The 20,155-nt window shown below is 40.8% G+C and overlaps 1 protein-coding gene across 1 annotated transcript in view; it reads right to left on the bottom strand.

Annotated features, from left to right (window-relative positions):
• Nucleotides 1-19,778, bottom strand: part of ACER2 (alkaline ceramidase 2) — a 32,335-nt gene extending 12,557 nt beyond the window's left edge. The window contains exons 1-3 of the mRNA XM_089693965.1: nt 19,481-19,778; nt 18,572-18,718; nt 3,038-3,152 (exon numbers count right to left, since the gene is read on the bottom strand). Coding sequence (XP_089550091.1) covers nt 3,038-3,152; nt 18,572-18,679 — 223 coding nt within the window. The 5' untranslated portion in view covers nt 18,680-18,718; nt 19,481-19,778. The remainder of the gene's footprint in view (nt 1-3,037; nt 3,153-18,571; nt 18,719-19,480) is intronic.
• Between the last annotated feature and the right edge of the window lie 377 nt (nt 19,779-20,155).

Here is a 20,155-nt window from a genome sequence, read left to right as displayed (position 1 = left end):
CCAAGATTCAAACCATGTATGGGCAGGCTGAACGTACCAATGTTGATTGATCTATCACAGCTGCTACTAGTAATCACTGTGTTCTCCTGGTGAGGCCGGCTCACACAATGGCTCAGTGGGAGGGATCCCCCCCCCCCCCATCAACACTGACCCATGGTTGCAGGAAAGAAAATCGCTCCATCTATGGCTGTCTTAATTTTTCAAATACATACTTTGCTAGTTTACCTAATAGCAGAGTGATAAGATTCTTTGAAAACTAAGTAGTATATGGTGACCTACCCAATAAACAGCTGAACTCCGAGCATATACAGTATAACACATGTGGTCTGACAATGGTGTTGTGAAGACGTAAACCTGTGGAGCTCCGTGTTATCCAGCACTAGCAGACCTAATTACAGCTCCTAAACCAACCAGCACTGCTCATGCCCATAGGAAATAGTCCTAGGGTACAATAGGAAACATCAGGACCCGACAATTAAACAGTTCTTTGAGAGTCTCACCATAGATCAACATGGCGCCTATGTCAGACAGCACAACAGGCCAAAGCTGCAGCTTTGGGTGAGGGTAGGTCTGCGGAGCAGGAATTGTCCCCCACACCATCTGACACAAGTCTCACAGGCTCCATTTTTACAGGAAATGAAGGCAAATCACGTTGTGAGGGATCTCCACCAGGCTGACAGCTAGATTCCCTAGATTGGTCTGTAGATATATGATCTCATCGGCTTGCTGGTGGAAGATATAGTATTGGCACAGGCAGGGACAAGTCTCATTATAAGCAGAGGGATAATGAGACCAATTGTATAACTCTCAGTAACACCCTCTCATGCAGTCCTGATCAACTCTTTTCTACCTTTAACTCTCTACTTCATCTTTCACTGCCTCCACCCACTAACTCCCTTACTGCCCAGGGGATTGCCAATCACTTTAAAAAACTAGATTGATGTAATTTGTTATGAGATCTCCACTATACAGAAATCCTACCCCACTCAACATTCCCAGCCCACCTACAACTCACTACTTACCTCTTTTAACCTTGCTACCATAGAGCAGGCTGCTAAACCTTTTTCTAATGCCCACCTAACCAGCTGCCACCTGAATGCCAGTTCCTTCACAACTATTACAGACACCCACCTGCTCTATCCTACAGTCTCTAACTCTCACCAAACTCTCTCTCTGCTGGTGTTTTCCCCAACTGTCCGAAAACTGCACTGGTCACACTGCTAGACCCCACCAAACCCAACGTTTCAGATTCCTGATATTTGCTTTTTGTACTATGTGCTTGTATGAAAAAGTATCCTGTTCTCTTTGTATTGCTTCATTTGTGTGGAACTCCTGGTGTTCCTGCAAGTCCCTCTGCTTTTCCTATTAAAGAATGATCACACTAGGCAGGAGAAAACACTGTGGTCAGTTTTCTGGTTGTGCTGGGAACTCAGCCTGCTTTTCTCCAATGATCAGACTTATGTAGACACTCCCTACCCCTACACAGCCTTTCACTTGGAAGATCAGTATGCTGCTGTTTCTCCTTCCCTAGCTCTTATGCAGCTGAAAACAAAGGGTAAGACATGTTTAGAATTTGTTTTTTTAATCTATACACAAATGTTTTGCCTTTCATTTCTATTTTAAACTAAATGGGTTGTTTTACAAGGTGAGGGTTTACATACACTTTAGCAACCCAAGATCCATCTCCTTAGTCCCATTTATCTTCAAACTCCTAGTCCACAACTACCTGAGCTATGACCTCACTGATAATATTCTTCTTGACAACTTTCAGTCTGGATTTTGCCCACAGCACTGCATTTAAAGTGCTCCCCTAAAACTCACTAATGACTTACATGCTAAAACCAATGGTCACCATTCTGTACTTTTCATTTTTTTTATTTTTGTTAAAAGTATTTTAAAATACAGCTAGTAATCTGATGCACAGCCAAAATAAAAGGCTGAAAGAGTGACAGCCAGCATTACAAGCCAATCATGCAGTGTACAGTCATATGAGGAGGTGTATTTGCCAAAGTCTCATTTTCCACCTAAGCTGCTGATAGCAGCACTGCAATAGCTGCCAAATTCACTATCTGCAAGATGCCCAAGCTTTGTGTTTCTGGCACTGGCAGGGGCTTTTCTGTATTGCACACATTGTAATTGACAATTAAAAAGGCTGTATGTTATGTTTATATATATATATATATATATATAATAAAAACACATATACATATATACACACACATATATACATACCTACATACACACACTATGGGGTTGATTTACTAAAACTGGAGAGTTGTATGTGGTAGCCAATCAACTTTCAGGTTTTTTTTTTTGTCAAAGCTTAATTGAACCAGCTTGCACGTACAGCTACACCAGTTTTTGCATTCTCCAGTTTTAGCAAATCAACCCCTATATGTACTTCTAGATTATAGTTAAAGTGTCACACATTCACATACCTGCACACACACATATACATACATATATATATATACATACAGACACACATACATATGTGTGTGTATATATATATATATATATATATATATATATATATATATATATAGATACTTGCACATTTGCTAATCCTTACAAAAGTACTATACTGAGTATATATGTTCCTGTAAAATGTATTCGTACATGAAATCATTTTAAAAGGCACCCAATGTTCTTTCTCTAACATATCTATCTTATCATCCCTTATCTATCTTATTTGTTAAAAGGAAGGGGTGCGGACAATACATGAAATAAAAATACAAAGCATACTGTATTATCTGCCTGATCAGCTTTTTTTAATTTACTTTGGGAAGACTAGTAAATATGTAAGACAATACTCGGAACCTCAGCTTTAACAAAGTGAAAAAATGTTTAGCTGGAATGCTGTTTTCTGAAAACCAGGATGTAAATATGACGGCGTCAGCAAGCTGTATTAGCCTAATTCAAGCAAAGCATGAGGATGTCATTAGCAGTGTGCTTTGCAGAAACATGCAGTACAGGAAGCCAGTAGGAATTCTTTCCTTACACATCTTACGTAAAACACACCTACTGTCACACTTACCAACCACAACAAGTAGGGTCCATATTAAATATATGCCGCTGTTGAAGCAGGTGGCGTACTGACGGAACAGGCACATGCATATGGGTGGTAAAACAAAAAACAAAATGTTGCTGACCTATAAAATAAAATAAATGAAATAGAAATCAGCCAATAACATGTACAACAGGTGTGAAAAAGGTACATAGAGCAAACAGGAAAAAAAAAATCGAAGAAAAAAATACAACTACAACCTTTTGTTTGAGTATTAGAAAATGAATGCTATTTTACACTGTATGTAGGCTAACACATTATTTGTGACTAGGCTTTTCGATATCATCCACTGAGGGACAAAAGGTACTGATTCAGTAAAAACTGGGTATATAGCACCACCTTCAAGGAAGATTGACACTAAGAAACAAAACTGTAAGCCAGCTCCTATAGATTAAATAACCCCTTCTATATCTAGCATGTCTCAGTTTCTTGGTGTCTGCGCTGTCCAAACTTTCATGCTGGTCACCTAGATTGGGTCCAACTGAAAAAGGCCATGGTGGCTTAATTATACCATTGGGGAATGGGGTGCATGGTTGAAGAGTTCTACAGTGATAGGGGAGATAAAGTTCATGCTCTGGCATTCTCTGCACTGTATATTCAAAATGAGAACAAATGGCCGATGGACTCTGTCGACAGCTCTTTAATCCCAGAGAAGGGTCCCTCTGCAGCCACAGGGTCTGAACTTGGTACTTGCCATTTCTCAGCAGCCCCCTATCAAACAGGACTGAATATGTTCTGAGTAACCAGATGTTCTCATCGTAAAAGGTGGCTTTTTTGTGGTAATCATTTTGGCCAAGAATGTTTCACATCTAACTACATTGTCCTGCAAGGAAACCCTTTTTTCTCAGCTTTGTTATCTCAATAAGGGAATTGTGCTGTTATATTTGTGTTCTGGCCCTATGTGGCACAGGTTGTCTGGATATTGTCAAGGCATTTCATTTTTTCCTGAATGCCTGAATGGTTTTTTAGGGAATCATTTCCTGTTTCCAGGATCCCGGTGGGGTCATCGGGCCTCCTGTTCTGCATTTGCTTGTCTGTTTTATTCAAGCATACACTTTATGGGATATGATTTCCCCTTTTTTAGGGTAAGGCTCACTCCATTAGGGCAGTGAGAACCCCCTGAGCAGTTTGCCTCTTAGGTCTATGCCAGGTCTGCTGATAGGCTTGGCTGTCTTCTGGACGACCTAGTGGATGCTCGATTTGTTCCAATGTCCTTCATTGGACAATAGAGACAATGTAATTTCTGAACTTACCTGCAAAACCAATTTTTTAAGTTTATTGAAGGACACAACTCCTTCTCTTCATGTGTTATACCTATTATTCCATATGGCTTGCTACTAACTGATGCATGCTGAATACGGTTAGAGTTGTCTGATATAGGGACAGGCTTACAATTTTGCTGACTAGTGCCCAGTTCAACCGATGATCATGCTATATACTGAGTGGTTGCTGAATTAGTTCCTGTGCCCCTCAATGGATTCAAAGTAAGGTATTATACAGATAAGAACAAAAATCCTGTTTTTTGTTTTTTTTTAGCATATAAAGAAGCTCATGAGCTAGTCCATAGAATTGTTAAAAGCACACTGTAAGATTATTTACCCATCCAAAATATTATTTTTCAATCCAAGCCGCACTGATATTAAATTTTATCTATAATTATTTGTATTTCCTCATTAAAATTACTCTATTACTTTTATTATGGTTACTCTGGGGTTGATTTACTAAAACCGGAGAGTGAAAAATCTGGTGCATCGCTGCATAGAAACCAATCAACTTCCAGTATTTTTTTTTTTCAAAGCTTAAGTGAACAAGCTGAAGTGAGAAGCTGACTGGCTAACATGCACAGGTGCACCAGATTTTGCACTCTCCAGTTTTAGTAAATCAACCCCTCTATGTCTACACACAAGCGTGTGTGAAGAGGGGTGGGTGGCTGTATTGCATATGTGGTTTCTGTGTGTTTTGGGGAAGGGGGAGGCTCGAGATAAAAGAACGGTTTATATGGCTCCCGAATATAAGTGATCTGCACGTGTCACACACGTTTTTGCTAAAGTTGTCCAAATCAGGTGCCATTCCTGACACTATCTCCATCGTAAAATTATAGCTGCTTGGCTGTCATGCTGAACCAATGAATTCCATAATTTTGAGTCACAGACCAAAAAACAAACATGCAGTTTAATAGTTCGGACTTCATCCTGGTTACACTTACAGCATGGATGTCCCAGGTCAGTGGTACTAAAACCAAGGATAGCTCAGCAACTAGTATTTTCTAAGAAAATTCAGCATAAGTCTATACAGTTATAATATAAAAGATGTCAGCACATTGTATTAAAGGTCCTCTGAGACAGCTTTAATTGGGAATCCATGTAACAAACTTTAAAGGTCTATTGACGATTTTAACCTGTAGATAGGTCATACTTTGAATAAGGCCTGAAATGCATCAAATGAGTGTCTGAAGTATTTCCTATAAAAAGGACTTTTGATACAAGTTACTTTTTAAAACAATAGAACCCTACCTTTTTTTAAAGCCCAAATATGGGAAAAAAATACTGCACTGGAAACCACTTATATTGCAGGGCTTAAATGCTCTTTAGGTCTAGAACAGGGGTGTCAAACTGGCGGCCCTCTAGCTGTTGCGAAACTACAAGTCCCATCATGCCTCTGCCTTTGGGAGTCATGTTTGTAACTGTCAATCATGCAATGACTCATGGGACTTGTAGTTTCGCAACAGCTGGAGGGCCGCCAGTTTGACACCTGTGGTCTAGGAAAATCTGAAAAGGATGGAATACTTACGCTAGCCATACACTAGTTGAAAAATCATTTGAATGCAAAAATAATCATATAATAACCAATTTTCGAACAATAAATCATTTAATAGACATAAATTAATACATTTTTCTTAATTTTGTCACATATGCACAGTACCAACAGTTTGATTTTTAATGGGCGAGAAACACATTAACCTTTCAATTTTGTCATCTGTTCAGCAGAAGTTTTCCAAACCTTTCCTTTGATTTTTTGGCTCACAAACTAATTTTCTACTTGTACCCATTAACTAGACGAAAAACGAACAAACTGTCCAAATTACAGATTTTTCAGTTAAGAGTATGGCCAGCATGACCTTACGCCCTGCTCTGGCAGGCTCCAGCACTGTTTACTTCTCTCCCATACTCTAAGCTGTGGGTAGTTCCAGATCCTGTGCATTATCATGTACAATGCAGGGCTACTGTGGCAAGCGTGCGACTCTGGCCAGAAGCGCCTCAGAGAGGAGAGCTAGAGAGTGATCACATGTACAGAGAGAGCCTACAGGAGCAAGGATTACTCTTTATCCCTAAACTTAATGAACAGTTAACTCTTAATGTGTGTAGGGGAATCCAGCGCAAAGGTCATTTTTTTTCTTGAATTGGTTTTAAAAGGCCAATTTACATGAACAAAATTGTGGGTATTAGTTGTTTTGAAGTACTAATCACAAGCTTCCACAGTTATACTGACCACCGATTATTAATTGCACAAGTAGCCTTGTCCCTAATCAGCATTTTTGTATGCAATGTTGTTTTTTGCATATTTTATGCAAATTATTCAATATCCACTCCTGTAATAACTGAGAGGTCAATTAAACCTTCCAAGCTAAAAGATATTCTGCTATAGCTCAGTCACAACACAATAAGCAACCAAAAACAGTAAAAATTCCCTCTATATAAAAATTCCTCCACCACCAAATAGTATATAAAAATGTAAACACCTTTATTAAAACAATAATACATACAATGCACTAGAATTCCAAATGCGCATGTGTGAAATAAAAAGTTAAAATTGACAAACCATCAGTAGCAATAAGCCTAACAGTCCAGCATCTTCAGATTCTTTAAGACTCCTGTGCTAGTATGACCTGGGTCAATACATATAAGAAAGTAAATGTAAGCAGCTTGAATGGGACAGGATATGAATAATAAATAAAAGTAGTAAAGTGCTAATGCTAACTGCTCCATCAAGTCCCTAAAGTCTCGACAATACTCTATCTGTAGAGCTTGTGATGCCCCTGATGAAAAGGGGTGTCCTGCTTCATCTCAATGTAACCTTGATGATGCCAACTTCTGCTACAACTTGGAATACTTGCCTTCTGTTGATTGCACATCATTCAATCTAGAAGAGGATCTCCTTCAGATGCTAGACCCCATATGTCAAACACAAGGCCCGCGGGCCAGATACGGCCCTTTACTGCAGCTGAAGCACCCCCTCATCTCTGCCCCCAACAGAGGACAGAACTCCTCCTCCAGATCTTGCAGTGCAGCTATGGAGAGGCTTGTCTCTGTCTCCATCCCCGTTTCAGGAGTTGGCAGCAGAGGACAGAGCTGCTCCTACATATCCTGTGCCTATCTGTGCAGCCGCAGCACCCCCTCGTCTCCTCCTCCCCTGGTCCCAGCATCCAGCAGTCTCCGGCAGCTGACTCCAGCCCTCCCCTGGTCCTCCTACAGACCCTGAACTTTCTGCTTCCAAGCTCCGCCCCCAGCTTCTTCCCCACAGCAGCACAAAGTAAGGGGGGGGGTGCACTGTGATGTAAGAGTCGGTGGGGGACTCTTGATTTATGATGGTGGAAGGCCCTTGACATCTAATGTAAGGGGGGGGGGAGCTCTGGACATCTAGTCTTACAGATACAACCGGCCCTTTGAGGGAAACCATAATGTTGATGCAGCCCGTGGTGAGACTGAGTTTGACAATCCTGTTCTAGACTATTAGACATATTGATACTGGTGGAAAGGTATGTTTTTATTTTATTTTTATTTTGCACATGTGAACTCTTTGTATGTATAACTTCAGTGCTTCTTTATTTGTATTATTGCATTAAGAAGGATTAGCAGCCCCATGTGTCTGTAAAGAGCTGGTGCGGGAACAGGCGCAATTCCCGCAACCACCCGCAGTAGTGTGATCCTAGCCTAAAGGTATGCACCTTATTTTTATACTATATAGTTGGGCAGGTATTATTTTTATATAGAGGGCATACTTACTGTGTTGGTTGTATGTGCTTACCTTTGTGTTTTGCACAGTTGTGTGTGTTTACTGTGGGGATATCACAACTAGCATTCGCAATGAATCACATCCACTCATTTGAATTGAAGGGCAGCTTCACTGCTACCATCCAATATACATTTAATTATGTAATCTCACAAATGTGGTCAAAGTTCTCAGTCTATCTCAGAACCATATTTCTGCCTTGATACAGGAGGCACAGAAAATATATCATTCATAAAACACAATGTCCTTAACTACTGCCAAAAAAAGTTAGTGTAAACTGGTGATCTCATAACCATGCATTACTGTATAGGAACAACTGGTAAAGAGTCTTGACGTTCGTATCCATTGTTCTCCACAAGATACAGAAGTCAGTACGAACAAGAAGTGAAATCTGTGGCTCAGGCGTCAACCTGAAGCAGCACACTTTGTTCTCCACACTTGTGTTTACCCCATCATCCCTTCCAAGCAGATGTGTGATAAATGTTTGTTTTACCATGTGAACTGCCAGGATTGCAAATCAGTTCTAGAATAACTGTCAGCTATCACATCTTACAGGAAATCTGTCAATGGAAATAAGAAGGCTGCCATTCTGAACTATCCATCTGAAAATGTTAGTTGCTTGATTGTCAGGTTCCCCCTCGCGTCAATACTTTTAGCCATGAACCCAAAACAAGTTGGCAAATAATGACTTTTGTGCAGCTTTTATTTGCTGCATACCTCTTCCAGGTAAGTGACTCAAAGTATAAAAGTAAGACACAGCTTGGCAACTCACATTTCTAGGTAAGCAATGTAAGAGTATAGAGGAGAATGCAAAAAGTTAAAGGCTAAGTTCACCTTTAACAAAAAAGAAAAAAAAAAAGAAATGCACATATTTTACAGGTAAAAAAATTATCATTTATAAAAAAAATTTCTGCAGAAACCTGCAAAGTATTGCACCCACTCTCTTCCCCTGCTTCCTGTTGACTCAGAAGCGACATGTAAAATCCCCCCAAAAAATGTTTGAGGCCCACCTAACCTAACATACACACCAGGGTGGATAAAAATCAATGATTAAAAAAAAAAAAAAAAAAAAATCAGATTTTTTTTATTTAAATCGGATTTTTTAAAATTTTTCCTTTTTCCTTTTTTTTTATATTTTCCTTTTTGAGGAAAATATATTACCATCCAAAGGTTATTCCATCATGAAATAAAGATTAGTTTTTTATTTATGTAGAATAAGGCTGTATATGTTTAATTTTGTTGGTAAATAAATTCCATGAATCCATTCACAATGTCATGCTCTTTCAGAGGTTTTTGTAAGATTATTGGGCAGTTTCTCTGCCTACAAGATATTGTCACAGATGCTTGGTTTACTTTTATCAGTTCTCAAAACTGAATTTGACTCAGCGGAGATCACATGCCTCTTCTTCACAGCAAAAATGTTATAACATGAACAGAGTTAAGAAAAAGACCTTAATCCCTTAAGACCTTCTACAAACCTATGAATACAGAATCAACCCCTTCAGTGCTAAGTTTCAAGAAGTTCAGTGAATAGAATAGAAACAATATTTTTCTGATTGTTTGGAGTGGAATAGATCTGCACAAGAAGAAAGTGAAACTAAGTGTGAGGAGGAAGGGGCTGACAGTCTAAGTTTCTTAAAATATATATATATTGTTTAGCCACATTAGTTACCAAACATGGATGTTTGTTTAAGCAAATAACATATGCTGTAATGATATTGTTTCAGTTGAATAAATCTATTTAAATTGTTATTATTAAAGGTAATGATTATTTTTCTCCTTCCTAAGTACAACAGAAAAGTTGTCCAAATATGAATGATTAACCTATTAAACTGGGGATAAAAAAACGAATATGAAAAGTTGTTATTCTAAAAATCTTCATCTACTTGCATATTAAAGTTATACCAGCAAGAATTAGTCTTTATGTAGAAAACTATGATTTAAATCGAGCCTTACTGACTAGTGATTTAAATCAGTTTGATTTAAATCAAATCCACCCTGATACACACACGAATGTAAATGTTTTGGGAGTGCCTATGCACATAAACGTTGATTGCAAAACTAATGTTACATATCACTGCCCACGTCAGCGTGAGAAGAAACATTTTAGCTCCAGAGATCATGCATAACTCTACAATGATGACCTGTAGGGGCTTTTAAAGAGTCACCTATGGAAATATAGGGTAATGAAGTTTGCTGCCATTTTGTTACGGGCACACACAATTTTAAGGTTGGGTATCTATTTGCTCAGTGCTACCTTGTGGCAGCACCCAGATATTGCAGAGTTACCCTTTAAAAGCTTTAACATTTCTAACAGCCTCTGTTCGCAAGGTCATCAGCTCACTTCCCCCCTCCCTTATTTCCTGTGAAGTAATGTGTTCCAATCTGTAGCTGGTACTCAAGGCCATATACTGCACAGTTTAGAAAGTCTTTTAAATGTACAGAAAGTGAAAGAGGAAATATATGCATTGTGACGTAATTGTTGGTATATACACCATGTAAAAGGCTTTTGAAGGCACTTAGCTTTGCAGACACAAGTGGAAGACATAGAATACCAGCAGCTGGAATTACGAAGATGGCCGCCACTCCGAGCACAGATACGGCGGCATGACATCAGCACGTAAGGCCCCTTTCAGCGCGTTTCCTGCACCAGCACGTCTTCAGGGGATATGCCTACTGTTCACGTCATACTCAACTCCCTTAAATAGCCTGTGAGCGCTGCGGGAGCTCGCATGCACCATTATGTTGTGAACTGTTGCAAAATTACTATTTGAATGGTTCTCCATTTGGACATTATTTGAACTGTCACTTTCACCCAATTAGTGGTGGTTTAAATTAAATTTATTATGAATTTTTTAGATATTTTATGTAATTTAATATATCTATGAAATTTATTTATGTAAACACATATTTATTTAATTTATATTTTTTTTATACTGATGCACACAGAGGGATTTTTTCAGTGTATTTTCTATTAGCACTGCACTTTTTTGATTTATGTAACTACTTATTTGGTTTGTCACCAATTTGTGCTAGCTGCTGCTTTCTCTAAGCATTCACTTTTTTCTGTTTTTGTTGAGAATTTTCATTGTTTACATGTGGTCATACTGTTATACTGTGTGTATGTATGTATGTATGTGTGTATATTTATATATATATAAAAATGGAAACCTCGGTATGTCTCCTATGACACAAAAGTTCCTTAGCCATTGAACCAAAAGGAACATTCTGTTAAATATCCCTTCAACTGCTCTGATTAATACAATGAATGGCTTTCAAAGTTGCAGACAGAGTAGGTTTTATTTATATATGTACTAACAAGGACATTTCTGGCCATCAGTTACAACCAATCAGAATCCTTGTCTTGTTTTTTTTAACTATTCATGGAAATTAACTGGTTGCTATGGGCAAAAAAAAAAAAATGCTCCCACATGTGTACTTTTCATGACCAAAGAAGAATATGTGAGGACAGCCCCTGCAGTGATTTTACCATGCTGAATATGAGGGAACAGGCCAAAGAAAGAAAAAAAAAAAAGGACGATGAATGTGCATTTGTTCAGCTCTCATTTGTGAAGAATGCTTGTTTGACTCCTAGAAACGCATGTGCTGCTGATCTCTGAGGACAATAATATATGTATAATGTAGTCCTGTGAAATGTTCTGTCTGTGTGGTCAAAGAGATTCATGGCATTTATTTTTAGAAATCTAGGCTGTTCTCTGTAATCTGTGCATTCTTGGAGTAAAAATGCTGAAAATGTCTTTTGTAAGTAGAAATCTGTACAGCTTGACACTGAGAATCAGGCTGAAAAATGTGCTGTGTCTAATAATTTCGCTCGTCACTCTACTACAGTATGAAGGATAACTGACCACTCACTTTATCATATTATACCAAAAGCAATGATGTACCCAAAATCCAAAGCAGCCAATCAGGAACCAGCTTTACCCTAGGGGCACACCTAAGCGTTTTCCAGAAACGCAGTAGTCCATTTAACATGATTTCCTATGGGAAAGGTTCACACCTCCACGTTTTCATCCGGCGCATTTTTTGGAAAGGGTCAGGGACTTTTTTGAAAGCAAAAAGTTGCGTTTTTGGTTCTATAGACGTTAATGGAAATGCTGCAGAAAAGCATGTAGTGCGTTTTTGATGCTTTTTTGCATTTTAAATCTGCCTAGTAACAAGAAAATTAAAAAAAAACAAATAAATAAAAAACGCAAAATGCATCAAAAACACGGCAGAAACGCAGGTACAAAATGCAACGCAAAGGCAATGCAGAAACAGCTCAAATGCAACCTGCATAGGTGTGAACCTAGCCTTTAAAATAATTTGGTAATGCTTTGTTGTACCTATTCCAGCTGCTTTTTCACAAGCTTTGTTGTCCTCATGAGCCTAATATAGGCTAGTTCAAGGCAGCAACAGATGCAATTGTCAGAATGCTTTTTACACATAAACTACAAAGATATTTCATCCTATCTTCAAAAAAGGCGGTGGTTGACAAAGTGCATGTGATCCACTTTTAAATAAGGGGTCCTGAAACACCGGTGAGTGGGGTCCACAGAAAGGAAGCATGTGTTACATAAATTTTAAAAAACTGTACTAAAGTACCGTACTTTTTCAAGGACTAGTAATATTATGTGCTGTATTTTATAATTCAGTATTTTCAATTGATTTTCACAACTTTATTTGCCAATTTTTATTTGTCAATAGTGTAGGGGGGAGGTGTTTTGTAACACATGATATATATTGCATCAATCATGCATAGATTTATATAGTAGTAAGTTCTAAGTAATAGTTCTAAGGAGGGAGATGTTTTGTAGTACATACATTTTTACGTGAATGGTTTTTTTTAGCACATCAACAAAGTATAGGTGCAATATTCACATGAGAGTCACATTCTTTTGAGCACGAAACACTTAAAAATTTTCAGCACACACTCAAAAGAAAAAGGAAGGAGGTGTATTGTAGCGCCACACCAAAATATATAAATTGCCTCACATTTATGTCCCTGTTAGGGAGATAAAAGGTGGTGTGTCCGCAGATGCTTAAAGCTTTTTGGGGGGGGGGGAGCCTGGTTTTGGCAGGTACCAGCTCCCACTTCTGGCTCAGTTCGCAGTAGCAAACTGGGCTGGAAGTTCAGCCCCTTTCCTTCCGCCCCGCAGTCTTCTGGGACACTTCACATGTCCCAGAGTACTGCGGGATCAATTTCAAGGCACAGCGTGACTCGCGCAAGCGCAGTAGGACCGGCTGTGAAGCCGCAAGGGTTCACTTACGGTTTCCCTTACTTGGAATGCTGGAGCTGGGAACCCAGGAGCTAGTGAAGAACTAGCCTGGGTGACGACAGCGCTGGACCCCTGTACAGGTAAGTGTTCTTGTAGTAAAAGTCAGCAGCTACTATATTTGTAGCTGCTGACTTTTAATATTTTTGGGGGGCCTGGACCTCCTCTTTACGCATACACCCTTGTTATTTTCTATAGTGGGGTAATATAATTGGTTCTATCTTCAAAAATACTGCCAAATGCTTTTACCTAGATAAAAAAAAAAATTTAAAAACGTGCTGCTATTTCTAATGGGCCACTTGCACAAAGGCTAAATAAAAAAAGCTGCATTTGTAGCTGTGTAGCATTTTTTTGAAAGAATCTTAACACAGGTGCATTGCCTATGGGACAATGCACACAGCTGTGTAAATATCTGTAAGGGCGCATTCATAAGGGCTAACAACGCAGTGTTTAACACACAAAACTATATGCTATATGGATCTAAACATTAACAATAACGTATAAAGCCATTTATAACTCTGCCCCAAATTACATCACCGATCTTGTCTCTAAATATCACCCAAACCGTACTCTCCGCTCCTCGCAAGACCTCCTACTGTCTAGCTCCCTTGTCTCCTCCTCCCATGCTTGTCTCCAGGACTTCTTCAGAGCTTCTCCCATCCTCTGGAACTCTCTACACCAATTTATAAGACTATTGCCTACTCTGCTCACTTTTAGGCGATCTCTGAAAACCTATCTCTTCAGGGAAGCCTATCCTGCCCTCAGCTAATAATGGAATCTTCTACTCTTCCTACCAGTCCATCCCCCAGAGTTACTACCTTTTGTACCACTAGCCTCTCCCTCCTAGACTGTAAGCTCCGAGGAGCAGGGCCCTCCTATCCCTCTTGTATTGAACTGTACTGTTGCTGTATTGTCTCCCGTTATATTGTAAAGCGCTGACCAAACTGTTGGCGCTATATAAATCCTGTATAATAATAATAATAATTGTGTGTATCTAAAAAAAGCACTATAGGAATCAGTGGGGCTATACACACAGCTGTATCTACAAATGAAAATGTGTGCCGTGTTTAGTGGCATGCAAAAAAAAAAAAAAACACTGAAGTTGTGTCTAGGGCTGTACATAGACTGTATGCATGTAAATACATATAGGTATAGTGTCATTCTTAAGTCATTGTACATATCTAAACATGAGTACTTTAGGTAAGTACTTTACACAGACAGCCGGTATATGTTTGTGTGAATGAGCCTTAATGTAGTGATGCATTCAAACCCAGAAAAAAAAAAATCCTATAAAATTTTAAATTTAAGTGCAGTAATTTACTTGTATATGCAAGTACATACATGGAAATGAAAACACTGGCAGCTAGAAGAGGAAGATGAAGAATTTAACGCTCATATGCATGTTTTTACACCTGCACACTTGACTACTTGAGGTCTTTATGAAATAGAACGTGCGGTTTTCACCCTGCCAGCAAAATCTTATGTGCAAACATTAGTAATTATTACGTCAGTGTGCAAGAGGCCATATCATCATTCCTTTCCAATATATAGTATGTTAATTACATTGTAAATACTTCAAAGGAGATTGATCATTCAGACAACAATGTCATGTATGACTGCTTATTGTAATTGTCTATAACTGTAATTACACTGAAGTCTCTGATGATGATTTAGTAGCTATTATGTTTGCATAATAATTTCCTGTTATCAAATAAAAGAGAATTGCTTTGTACACTTCATATAATTGCTGTTAATGCCTATCGTGTGGTGCACTATAAACGCACAGCTATGTTGTCTATTTCCTGTGAATGCCTGGTACCTTTCTCACTGTGTTGGCACACCAAGGGCACTATATGTTTCCTGGTGAGACAGACTACTAATGCAGGCTATAGACAGTTCGTTAATGACGGCCAAAAACGAAACATCGGTCGTTCTGTTGCCAGCAATGATTGTGAAAATCGGCCATTTTTCGCACATTTTCCAGCATGACCGATAAAAGAAATGAGGAACTGCAAAAATCGGCCGATGGCAATGCCCCACTAACAGTGCAAAAATCGTCCGATTATTCTTTCGGACGAAAAATCGGCCGATAAACAAACCATCTATGGCCTTCATAACTCCTAAATCAAATACACTATAGGGGGATTTACTAAAACTGGTGCACACAGAATCTAGTGAGCTGTGCATGGTAACCAATCTACTTCCAGGTTTTACTGTCAAAGTTTAATTGAACAAGCTGAAGTTAGAATCTGATTGGTTACTATGCACAGCTACACCAATTTCTGTGTGCACCAGTTTTAGTAAATCTCCCCTATAAAAGTTAATTATTTGATATAGCATTCATGCATTGAAATTATTTTGGTTCACATCAGTGTTTGCAGTTGCAGTGCGTTCCAGTTGCAAAAACAAGAAAAGAAAAATAGAACAGGCTGCATTTTTTCTGCACATAACTGTGATGATCTCTGTACATGTTCCCTCTGAGGAATGCCGATTACCAGCTCTCCTCTACTCACGAGCTGTCAGCGTGACAGCTCGTGGGGAGAGAAATGCCGATAGCCGGCATTTCCCTGTTTACATGTGATCAGCTGTGATTGGACACAGCTGATCACATGACCGAGCCGACATCTTCGGCTCTTTCCGTTGATCGGTGATCCGCTGCGCACTCCGGGAGCCGCGCATGCGCGGTTAGAATGGGAGGAAATCATATGATGTCCTCCCAGAACGAGAGAACCACTTTGCGTCCGTTATTGCCTTATATGGCGGGCGGGAGGTGGTTAAGGCTGGTTCAGACTAGGAATCGATTCACTTGCGGTTTATTGTGGTGCAATTTATACCCATTCATTTTGAATAGACTCAAATCACACTGCACCGCACCAAAAGGTAGTGCATGCACTACTTTTGGAAACTCACTGCAACCAGATCGCATGGTACTTCTGTATCATGCGATCCAGTGCTGGCAAACGCACTGTGTTTGTGACCTGCATTTGGGGTTTCATTAACTTAACATTGACACCTGATGCAGATTGCAACTGCAGTGCTTTGTGAATGCGGTGCAGGAAACACACATGGAATGCGTTCTGGTGTAAATGGGGCTTCAGTATTATTTCCTCTAGTGTACAGGTTATAATATAAGCCTGCAAATAAATGTTATTGCTGTCTATGGAATCCTACAAATACTCCATACCCCAAAAACAAACAGTGTTTTCATGTTGCTTTGCCCACATTGATAAATCACTACAGAGAAGTCCCTCTTTGGCCTCTTTCAAACAGGTGGTGGTAAAAACAGGTGGCTGAGCTGAAGTTTTACTACACCCCCAAATACCCACCTAAAACACAGCATATAGGATGGATCAATACACATGCTGCTGCAAATTTAACATGAATTGCTGAGTTCACAGGTGGAACTCCCTGTCAAATTCAGTCAATCAAGTCAATAGGACCAGGGGCGGACTGACAACTCATGGGGTCCCCGGGCAATAGGGGATCATGGGGCCCCTGTGTCTTTGCCCAAACTCAAAAAAGCCTATGAAAAAGGTACCAGGGGCATCTCATGGGGCCCCCTACTGACCCCGGGCCCTCGGGCAGTGCCCGAGTTTCCAAAAGATCAGTCTGCCCCTGAATAGGACCACACAGCAACAGCAAGTGGTTGTGATGTGTTAGGCCCCTTTCACATGGGGTGGACTCCATTTTGATCAGCAGATCTGTCTGCCGATTCCCTGCTGATCAGCGGGTGAATGAAAGATCCGTGTCTGCTCAGTTTATGCAGAGGGGATACAGACAGAGCCTGCTTAACTCTATGGGCAGCTAGGTGTAAATGAACTCCGCTCTCCATTTACACCCGACTGCCTAGACCAGGGGTAGGCAACCTACGGCTCTCTAGCTGTTGTGGAACTACATTTCCCATGAGGCATTGCAACATTACAAAACTGACAGTTACAGCTATGACTTGCAGAGGCATGATGGAACTTGTAGTCCTGCAACAGCTGGAGAGCCGCAGGTTGCCTACCCCTGGCCTAGACGGAGGGGGACAGATCCCTTCCGCTTTTTTTTTTTGTTAGTGATCTGGATCGAAGGTGGGTGGGTGCAAACGGACACATGTCCGTTTACATTCGCCGGTCCATAGGGGTAAATGGAAGGTCTGATCAGGTCCACCTGAAAAACTGACAGGCAGACCTGATCAGACCCTTTGTAAGAAACGGGCCTTAGTTCCATAAAAAAAATTGCTGCTCGGCATAGAAAAAAAAGGCATTTTGAAGGCAGCAGATTGCCTCAATGCCTGTAAGATGTAGGTTAGCGTCAACCATAGATTACTTTTCAGAGACTAGCCTTAGAAAGACCTCTACCAGAAGATGTCATGTGATTTGTAGATCAACTGACAGCATTTCAGGGTTTTGTAATGCTCCATGCACACTAGCATTTTTCTCAGCTCCTAGAAACTGTTATCAGCATTTTTTTCTGCTCCTAGAAGCTAAATGATGTTATCCTATGTGTCCATGCACACTACTTTAGGCTGGGTTCACACTTGTGCCATGAGGTACATCGCATGTGATTCGCACAGGAATCGTACCGCATTTCTGTGCAACTCACATGCAAATTGTGTGTGGTGCGATTGGAGACATACATTTTGTATGGCTCCAAACGCACCGGATCTGCATTAAAAAGGTGCAGGACCCTTTTTTTGGTCCGCACTAGAATCAGATCGCATTGAGTATTCACACTCATGTGATCCGATTCTGCACATCGCACCGCGTTTTGCAGACCAATTTCGGGGTGTTGTTAACGTAACATACACACCCGCAGCGGTTCACATGAACAGGGTGCGATTCTGATGTGGTGCGGAATTCGCACAGAAAACGCTGCTAATCCCGCACCGCATCAGTGTGAACCCAGGCTAAAGCTAGTAGTATTTTTTGAGCTTCAGCATCTAGAAGCAGAAAAAAAAAAAAAAGTGTTTTTGTAGAGTTTATTGGAGTGTTTTTCCAGCATAAAAAGATGCTACTAAAATACTCCTAACAGCTTTTTTTCCCTTTTTTTCCCCTCTACATGTACTGTAAAAACACTAATAAATTGCTAACGCTGCTAAACACTTCTGAATGCTACTAAAAATGCTATTACCTGCATTTTCTATCCAGTGTTTTTGAGCTTAAAAAAAAAAATGCTAGTGTGCATGGAGCCTAAATGTAAAAGAAATGAAACAATGCAGTGCACAGAGAGCACTTACTGTATTGTAAAACTCGGCGATGGTGGGGACGATTTTGTAGTTGTCTTCACACCAGTCCACCTCGGAGCTGCCAGCCTGCAGATGATCCCATATCTTCAAAGATGCCATCTCTGATCTACGTCTCTGCAAACGAATGACTCCTTATGTCTGAAAGGAAGGGGATAAGAAATAGAATCCTATCATCGATGTTTCGTCCTATGGAGTCTTCCATATCTGTATACTGTGCAGTAGCCATATACTATACAACTTCATTTAGATCCCAACCACGGCACCACCTGCCTGGAGTTTGCATGTTCTCCCTGTGCCTGCGTGGGTTTCCTCCGGGTACTCCGGTTTCCTCCCACACTCCATAGACTTGCTAGTAGGTTAATTGGCTCCTGTCTAAATTGGCCCACAGTATGTGTATGTATGAATGTGAGTTAGGGACCGTAGATTGTACACCCCTTGAGGGTTAGGGACTGATGTGAATGTACAATATATATGGAAAGCGCTGCGTAAATTGACAGCGCTATATAAGTACCTGTAGTCAGGGGCGGACTGACAACTCATGGGGCCCCCGGGCAATAGGGGATCATGGGGCCCCTGTATCCTTGCCCAAACTCAAAAAAGCCTATGAAAAAGGTACCAGGGGCATCTCATGGGGCCCCTACTGACCCCAGGCAGTGCCCGAGTTTCCAAATGGTCAGTCCACCCCTGCCTGTAATAAATAAATAAGTAGATCTAGAAAACCTAATAGGAGGACCATCCTAAGCCATCGACTGAACTCAGGCACTGTATAGCCGATGTGAGGGGAGATGGTACAATCACATTGTATAGTGTATGGGAAGCCTAGGCTCAGTGTCAGCACCCTTCTGCTCAATCCAGAGCCCTGCCAAGTCATGCCTATCACCTCCAAGCTGACCATGCTACCTGTGACGAGCTGCTGCAGATCCTCTTCCTCCCCCACGGCTGCCACCAACAGAAAGTCTCTCGTTATGTAAACAGCAGGCGATGTGATGGCTCCTATATGCACACAGCGAGGCTCAGCTCTGAGCAGGCAGCCGGAAGACAATGTTTAGTATGGGAAGCCGGGCACAGGACAAATCCCATCCACCGTCTCCTTTCTTCACCCCCCCGAACATCTGCTCCTTTCTGGAAGCGCACCGAACAATTAAAGCCGTCCATTAGCTGGATGGAGTCCCGCCCTCCCGGGGAGGGGCCTGGCCGGCACATGAACCGTTCGGGCTCCGCCCTCTCCAGGCTCCGGCTTGTTTACACGATCAGTAAGCAGCAGGCTGTCGGAGTGAGCCGGGATTAGGAGCTCTGCCAATCACATGGCTCCTCCGCACCATGATTCCCTCTTATCCCCTGCTGCCACTCATTCCTCCTGGCTGATCTTCTCCCCGTAGACAGCTCCGATCCCTCATGAATGTATTGGCAATAGATGAGCTTCATTGCTTTCTACACTGATTGAAGTCAGACGTAGAGCGGATGGCAAAACGTCTTTTTTTTTTTTATTTCAGGGAGGGTTATACCTCCCAGGGGCGGACTGACCATTTGGAAACTCGGGCACTATCCGAGGGCCCAGGGTCAGTAGGGGGCCCC

Source organism: Staurois parvus, unplaced genomic scaffold (assembly GCF_062004578.1).
Source record: "Staurois parvus isolate SC_StPar_1 unplaced genomic scaffold, SC_StPar_1.0 ptg000644l, whole genome shotgun sequence".
In the NCBI taxonomy this organism is placed as follows: Eukaryota; Metazoa; Chordata; class Amphibia; order Anura; family Ranidae; genus Staurois; species Staurois parvus.
Note: the sequence above shows the minus strand (reverse complement) of the source record. Positions and strands in the feature narration are given on the sequence as shown.